Source organism: Sycon ciliatum, chromosome 3, assembly GCF_964019385.1.
Source record: "Sycon ciliatum chromosome 3, ocSycCili1.1, whole genome shotgun sequence".
NCBI lineage: Eukaryota > Metazoa > Porifera > Calcarea > Leucosolenida > Sycettidae > Sycon > Sycon ciliatum.
Genome location: NC_088645.1, coordinates 42,415,195 through 42,423,975, shown reverse-complemented (window position 1 = coordinate 42,423,975; position 8,781 = coordinate 42,415,195). Strand labels below are relative to the sequence as shown.

The window sequence follows — 8,781 nt, the reverse complement described above, 5'->3', positions numbered from 1 at the left end:
TCCAAGACGACATTAGCTCCCGTTTGGCTGCTCTCCACATTAACAACACTTTGCCATCTGAAACAACTCGAAACGAGCACATTGCTCTATACCAAACCTCAATAGCTGACACCCTCGACAAGCATTGTCCGACCACGACCACCACAACATCACCACGATACAAACCTTCTCCTTGGGTGGTCGGTGAACTAAGGCAATTGCTCTATCGATGGAAAAGAGCGCATAGGAAAATGACACAGAGATCGGGTGATCAACGTCTCACTCAGGCTTTCCGTGCTCTAAGGCGCGAAAGCAAACTCCTCATGCGAAAAAAGAAAGCTGCGTATTTCCAAAATGAACAGACTCGAAACAATCGCAACCCAAGGCTACAGTGGAAAACCATCAACTCTTTGCTTGAGAGAACAACTGTGTACCATGAGCTCCATGCCTCAGTCAAAGACATTTCAGCAACGTTCACCAGGATAGTCTCACCCACAAGATCGGGAGCCCCTGCCCCAGCAAGGACGCGTTGTCGAAAGAACAGTTCGCCTACCGCAAGCAGAATTCCAGCGAAGATCTTTTAGCCACGACAACAAACGATTGGCAAGCATGTCTAGACAAGGGCCAATTTGTAGTCGCTGCTTTTCTCGATTTCAGCAAAGCATTTGATATAGTCAATCACGCCTCCCTTCTTCAAGGAATCTTCTCTATTGGTGTGGGTGGTACTGCACTGCAATGGATAGCTAGTTTCCTATTTCACCGTCGCCAACGAGTAGTCACGAAGTATCAGAAAGGTGAACACTACACACGTACAAGAGGTGTATACCAAGGGTCAACACCGGGTCCTGCCCTCTTTAACCTATCCGTCCGACCTCTGCTATCTTGTGCAATCGCGAGTAAGGTTCGGCAGTTTGCAGACGTGTTTTTTTTTTTTTTTTTTTTTTTTTTACTAAGGCCACAGCTTCCAATCATTTTTGTATTTGTATTTATATCATTATCTCATGGCACATCATGATGACGGCCAATAAAACTGAGACAAGGGTGAAAGCCAACCACAGCAGTAAAACAGATAAAAGAATACAAAATAAGAAGCAAAGAAGGCAAAGGAGGAGACAAACCAGCAGGATATACATGAAACCTATAATTGAGCAGAGATTTTAGCAACAAAATTATCCATCGACGTGCTGGTCTTGGCCTGCGTTGGTAATGTTGCCCAAAACACATAGCCAGCAAAGATCGGGGATCTAGTGAATAGGGTGGAGGCAGCGCGTGGGAGACTGAGTGAGTTCCGGGTATTCCGTGTTTCGGAGAACCAATTATAAGCCTGCATATGCAAGGGTATTTTATTTAGTAATATTTTATGTATGAGAACACAGAGGTGGTACTTATGTCGAGTGGAAAGGGGACTGATCTTGGCAATTTCGTAAAGACTAGCGGAGGGAAAGCGACGATCTTTGCAAAATAAGATTCTAAGGAGCATGCGGTTATGGGTTTCTAGCTTGTTCAATACAGTAGTAGTTATGCCAGACCAAGCAGTATCACAGTAGTCAAGTAAGGGCAATATATAGCAACGATAAAACAAGCGTTTGCAAGAAAGAGGAAGATGTCTACAGTGGGCTTGAAGAGCCCCAAGGTTGGAGCTTGTGCGCTTGCAGACATACTGCACATGGGGTGACCACGACAATTTAGAGTCAATAATAACGCCAAGATGCTTATGCTCTTCAACAATACGAATAGCAACACTTGAAGAAGGGAAACAAAGTGGCAGGGAAGGGGGAGAAGGGGAAACATACATAGCTGCCGTTTTATCAACGTTTGGCTGCAACTTCCAATCATGCATCCAGGTTATAACTTTCTGATGTGTATCTATATTCATTACGTCATAGTTGTACTGCATGCACGCACACACACGGATTAGTTGAGTGTGCTTCTTTTTCCTGTTGTTCTTTCTCATGACATGTTTTGTTTCTGTTCCCAAGTCTTCACGAATAAATAGTAACGTATCATGGCGCAGTGAACTTGTTCTTTCCTGTGTCCGTGCCTTGTGTCCGCACCTTGTAGTGTTTGCACGGGCCCAGTTGGTTTTTCCGTATGAAGTAGTAGTTTCCGCGATCGAAACTCTGTCTCAGTTGAATTATTTTAGTAGTGTATTTTGTTCGTACTCGTGGACGAGTGACTAATCGTAATGGAACAATCACAGGACGATACCGGATTTGACCTGTCCTCCGCGACCGAGCGACAGCAGGAATCTCAAATGGGTGTCCTGATGAAATTTATGGAGCAGCAGATGCGTGCAGCTGAGGCTCGTGATAAGGCGATGCAAGATCTGTTCAAGAATGTTCAGAGCAGGTCGCTATCACCATCGCAGCTTCAGTTCACTCCGCAGCCCTCAGCACCAGCTCAGTCCACCTCGCAGACCTCAGCACCACGGCCAGTGAACAGTGTTTCCTGCCCACACCTATTGTCGTCTGCGACGCTGGCTGATTTTCACTCCTTCGTTGAAAGCTGGAGAGATTTTAGTGTTTGCCAGCATTTGGCCAGCCAGGCTCGTGAGGCCAGAGTGGCAACACTCCGTCAGTGTTTCGATGAGGAGCTGCGACGTTTTATCCGAGAGGATATTATCTGCATACCAGCTTCAGCTGACGTCGACCTGATGCTGGAGCGCATTCAGGCGTATATCAGACGGCAACGTAATCCACTGTTGGACCGCATAGAGTTTTACCAGCGTGTCCAGCAACCTGGAGAATCATTTGATGCGTTTTACACAGCCCTGTGTGAACTACAAAGTGCATGCGACTTCTTGTCACACAGCCTATGTGGAACGTGTGATGCTCGCTGCTGTGCGCAGTGCAAAGGCCTCGGCCGTACCCTCAAGGAGGAATCTCTGCGCGACCGCGTCGTAATTGGTGTGCGGAACGATGAGACGCGGCACAAGTTGCTCGCAACTCATGGTCTCACGCTCGACCAGGCTGTCACCCTCTGTCGGACGGAGGAAGCAGCATACCACACCAAGGCACACATGCCCAGTCCTGGCCTCCAGGCAAGTGCTGCCAAGCAGTCGGCGTACAAGCAGCAGAAACGTCACAAGCCAGCTGACTCTAAGTCAAGTGCGACCAAGTCCACTTGTCCAAATTGTGGTCGTTCTGACCACACGAAATCTGTATGTCCTGCCAAGGGCAAGAAGTGCAACTCCTGTCATGGCATTGGGCATTTTCAGCGAATGTGCAAGAGCCAGAAACAGCCGAAGACTAGCTCTGCTGCCAAGCTTGGACAGCTGAAGCTACAGCGTGCGTCTCGCGTGGACCGTCGCACAGTACCTGTTTCGACCATGCTGCAAACAGAGGATCAGCCATCCCAACTGTCCTGGACACCAGACACAGGCAGCGACGTTGATGCCATTGGTGAGGAGCACCTCACGCAGATCGGTGGGTTCGTCGAGAACTTAGATGACGACCACGACTGTGTGCAGGCTGTGACCGGTGAGCCGCTACGCAACCTGGGCAAGATACGTGCGACTCTACGAGTCGGTGAGACGCAGCATGAAACCGTCATCCATGTGTACAAGGGTCTACACGATGCCCTGCTCTCTCATACCTCATTGCGTGCGCTGAAGTTTCTCCCACCTGATTGGCCAGTCCAATTCACCGCTGAACACGAGGGTGCATCTTCACCCAAGATCTGTGCAGCTGTTTCGTCATGCGCTCATCCTAGTGATGCTGAGTTAGCGCGAACACGTGAGCAGCTCCTGCAAGAGTTCGCTGACGTTTTCTCGGATTCCGGTCTGAAGCCAATGGAAGGTCCGCCAATGGAAATTGAGCTACAGCATGATTCTAAGCCTTCCTGTGTGCACACTGCTCGACCAATACCGTATGCATTCCGTGACCAGATCAAGACTCAGCTCGACGGCATGGTCAGCGACGGGATTATTGAACCAGTGACGGAGCCCAGTGAATGGTGCCATCCGATTGTCATAGTAGACAAGAAGGGCAGCACTGAGAAGCGCCTCACAGTTGACTTCAAGCGGCTGAATGACCAAGTCCGTCGTCCCGCGCATCCCGTACATACGGCACGTGACGTTGTCTCTGGAGTTGGCTCTGCTAAGTTCTTTACGAAGCTCGATGCAAGGCACGGCTACTGGCAGATTCCTCTCAGTGACACTGCTCAGGAATTCACCACGTTTATCACCCCGTACGGCAGATATCGTTATCTACGGAACCCGCAGGGTCTAATATCTGCTGGGGATGAGTTCAACCGGCGCACTGATGCTGCGTTCTCTGCCATCCCGCGTCTCGGCAAGGTAGTCGATGATTGCCTAGCGTACGACGACGACTTTCTGTCGCATGTCAGCCACGTGCGCGAGATTCTGCTCTGCGCCAGGGAGCATGGTATCACGTTCAGCCCCGCCAAGTTTGTGTTCGGTACGCAACGTGTCCATTTCTGCGGCTACAATGTCACGCCTGATGGCTGGGTCGTCGACGATGATAAGACGTCCGGTATTCGCCAGTTTCCAGTACCCGCCAACAGAACCGATCTCCGTTCGTTCCTCGGTCTAGTGAACCAATGTGGCGAGTTCACTCCACATCTAGCCGAGTTGACCAATCCTCTGCGTGGCCTGCTCAAGACCTCCCGTGAGTTCATGTGGGACGCTAGCCACATTGCAGCGTTTGAACGGACACAGGAAGCTCTCTTGTCTCCTCCGGTTCTCGCTTTCTATCAAGTTGGTCAAGACCTCCGGCTTGAAACCGATGCATCCGCTCTAAGAGGTCTCGGATTCGTGCTTTGGCAAAAGCAGAATGATCAGTGGCGTATTATTCAGTGTGGATCCCGCTACCTGTCTGATGCTGAAACACGTTATGCTGTCATCGAGTTGGAAATGCTCGCTGTAGTATGGGCCGTGCGCAAATGCCGCATCTACCTGTCTGGTGCGCCATTTGAAGTCGTCACCGACCACAAGCCCCTGATTCCGATCATCAACTCATATTCGTTGGATCAGATCGAGAACCCGCGTCTTCTACGATTACGCCTCAAGCTCCAAGCCTATCAGCTGCAGGCATATTGGCGAAAAGGTTCTGAAAATGCCTTCGCCGATGCGCTGTCCCGGAATCCTGTTGGCATTCCTTCCACCACTGATGAGCTTGGTGAAGCCCCGTCGCTTCATTGCCGCAGCATTCAGATCTGCATGGTGCACTCTGACACTGAGCCGAATGCGAATCTCAAGGTTGCAGAGCTGCGGGAAGCTGCAGCTGCAGATGCCATGTACCAGTCATTGATTGAGTGTATCTTGACTGGATTCCCTGATCGCCAGCAGAAGTTGCCTGCTCCGTTACGTGCGTACTGGAATGGACGTGAGCATCTCTCCGTCGACCATGGTATTGTGTTGAAGGGCAACCGCATTGTTGTTCCTGAATCATTGCGTGCTCAGGTATTGCACAACCTCCACGCTTCACACCAAGGCCTAGTGCGTACTAAGTCTCGTGCGCGTCAGCTTGTATACTGGTCCGGTATCACCAAGGACATTGATACACTCGTTCGTTCTTGTCCTGCTTGCCGCGAACACCAGTCGTCCCAGCCAGCTGAGCCCCTGCTGAACGACCGAACCCCAACACTCCCGTTTGAATGTGCATCTGCCGATTTGTTCACTTGTCAAGGTCACGACTTTCTTGTGTATGCAGATCGTTTGACCGGTTGGCCCTGTGTCGCGCGTACTGGCCGCACCACCTCATCGCATGACGTGATACTAGCATTCCGTCGCTGGTTCTCTGATGTTGGTGTTCCTGCTGTGCTGTGTACAGATGGTGGTCCCCAGTTCTCCTCGCATAAGTTTGCTGAGTTTTGTAAGCGCTGGCAGGTAAACCATGTCATGTCCTCTCCCCACTACCCGCAGAGTAATGGGCACGCCGAAGCTGCTGTCAAAGCCATGAAGCGTCTTATCACCAAGACAACCGTGAATGGCAATCTTGACACAGATGACTTCCGCCGAGGGCTACTGGAATGGCGAAACACACCTGGCTCCTCTGGTCAGAGCCCCGCTGAGCTCCTATATGGCCGCTCTCTCCAGTCATTCGTCATTGCACATTGGAAGGAGTTTGATTCATCCTGGCTCTCCAAAGCGACGACACGTGATGAGACTGCCATGCCATCCGACGATGCCGTCACAGACAAGTCGTCAACTCGTCGCTCGTTGCCGCAGCTTCGCCTCGGCACCCACGTGGATGTTCAGCATCCGCGCACCAAGCAGTGGTCTATTCGTGGGGTCATTGTTGCTGTCGGTAATCATCGGGACTACCTAGTGAAGTTGCCGAGTGGTCGCATTTATTGGCGGAACCGCAGATTCCTGCGTCCGTATCGCCCACTTGTGCCTGCACCGCTTGTTGTCCAACCGGCTGCTGCTGACGCCTCTTCCCCGCCGCCGCCGTCCCGCCGCAGCGCACGTCAGCGCAAGCCACCCCAGCGTTTAAACATTGGTTCGCATCATGGACAGTCCTATGATTGACACTCTTGATCACTAATGTCAATTTCTGCTGTCTCTGCTTTGTTGTTTTCATTCTTCATTTTGTTTTATTTATGATAGATATGTTGCTGTCACAGGTTTCGCAACATCTCGAAGGGGCGTGATGTGTATCTATATTCATTACGTCATAGTTGTACTGCATGCACGCACACACACGGATTAGTTGAGTGTGCTTCTTTTTCCTGTTGTTCTTTCTCATGACATGTTTTGTTTCTGTTCCCAAGTCTTCACGAATAAATAGTAACGTATCACTTTCCCAATGCTATCTTGCATGGCTTCGTGCAGGCGTATAGGGCAAGCATTGGAGCATAGCAGAGCTGTGTCGTCAGCGAAAAGGCTGACACCAGGGGCAATATCGGGGAGGTCATTAATATACAGGAGAAATAGCAGTGGCCCAAGGATTGAACCCTGGGGGACTCCAGAAGTAACGGGTAAAGGCTCCGACAACACGGTTGAGAGGCGTACAAGCTGATGTCGGTTAGAGAGATACGATGAGAGCCAGCCGATAGCCTTGCCATCAATGCGATATACTGTTCGCAGCTTAGCTAAGAGACCCCTGTGCCAAACAGTGTCGAAGGCCTTTGCGAGATCGAAGAAAACTAAACCAACATGGTTATGGGCGTTCCGGGCGGTGTGGATGTCTTGCACGAGGCGGGTAACCTGGTACCTGGTGGAGTCACCCCGGCAAAAGCCCGACTGTGCTGGCGAAAGTGAAATGCGAACATGATCATAAATGATGTCATATACAACACGTTCGCACACTTTTGATAAAGTAGAGAGCAATGAGATAGGGCGATAGTTGCTGGGGGTGGTGCGTGGTCCTCTATTTTTGTAGGTGGCCACGACTACCGCAGTTTTCCACATGGCTGGGAATTTCCCTTCGCGAAATGACATATTCAAGATAATTGACACAGGATAGGCAACAGACGGAGCAAGAGCTCTCCAAACTTCGTTGGTAATTCCGTCTTGACCAGGGGACTTGCCAGTTTTCAGATTACGGAGATATTTCCTCACTTGGGCTGTACCAGTCGACAATGATAGGAGGGACGCAGGTATTGAGGGTGAAGGGGTGAGTGGTGGTATAGGCCACGTAGGGTCGTCAGGAAGTCCAAACGACGTAAACTGCGTGTTCAATATGTCTGCTATGTCTGTGGGATCTGTTGTTACCGTGCCGTCTGAAGCTGTCATTGATCGGATCGGCTCCCGACTACAGTTCTTACGGAGATGGCGGAGAAATTGATGGAGACTAGGGCGATCATGGGAAGACAGGGTGGCATGAACCGACTGTACATACTGACGATGGAGGGTACGTGACAAACATTTCACTTCGTTACGCTTGCGCTTAAAGGCAATGAAGTTTTCACTGGTTGGATACTTCCTATAAATGCTATACAAATCTCGCTTCAGTTTCACAGCACACTTGAGGTCCGGAGTGATCCAGGGTCGGGATGCATCCCGCATAGTAGGACGAGGCCTAATGTAGTTTCCTGTCCGCGGAATAACTTTGTAAGGCAACAGATGACGATGGAATGCTGACTGTAGTAAAGCATCAAACAGGACAATGGCATCATCAACATCAGAATGCCGATGAAGTAATGACCAGTCCAACCTAGACATGACATGCAAAGCAGCGGTGCAGCATCGCAGGCATGAATCGTGGACGTGGTGACGGGGTCTGATGTGCTCCACCGACCTAGGGTCTCGGCTTCACTGCACAGCAAACGCGTCGAAAGAAAACGGGGGCTAATAATTATCGGGAGATGGGGGGGGGGGGGAGAAGAAGAGAAGAAAGAGAGAGAGAGAGAGAGAGAGAGAGAGAGAGAGAGAGAGAGAGAGAGAGAGAGAGAGCTGGGAGATAGAAGAGCACGGTGCTCTTGGTGATGGGAACTGCGAAGGATAGCAGGTTCTGGGACATGTGCATGAGAATCAGAATATTGGTGATGATGGCAGCAGGGTTATAAGGTAATAAGCAGCTGAACACTAATAAGAACAGGGAAAGCGTTGGCGAGCAGATTCAAAGTGCATCAGTAGCAGAGAGCCAGTCCTGAGCAAGAAGGTGACGGTACACCTTTTTCTTAAAGCTTTGCATGTGGGGCTGGGCGGGTGGGTGGTGGAACAGGTCTGGTGGCAGGGCATTCCATGTTGCAACGGTGCAAGCAGGGAATCCTTGGAGACAGCTATTCCGGGTGTTGGCAGGCAGGCCAGTTGTCATCTGGTATGGATGGGAATCCTGCAGCTGGAGTCTATGTATACGGCAGGCACGAACTTGCAGCAACTCACTGATGATCTCT

The 8,781-nt window shown here is 50.6% G+C and overlaps 1 protein-coding gene across 1 annotated transcript; it reads left to right on the top strand.

Moving 5' to 3' along the window:
• Positions 1-2,164: 2,164 nt before the first annotated feature.
• Positions 2,165-6,472, top strand: LOC135813108 (uncharacterized protein K02A2.6-like). Its single transcript, XM_065326326.1, has one exon. It carries the CDS (start codon positions 2,165-2,167, stop codon positions 6,470-6,472), a length of 4,308 nt encoding a protein of 1,435 aa, XP_065182398.1.
• The last annotated feature ends 2,309 nt before the right edge of the window (positions 6,473-8,781 follow it).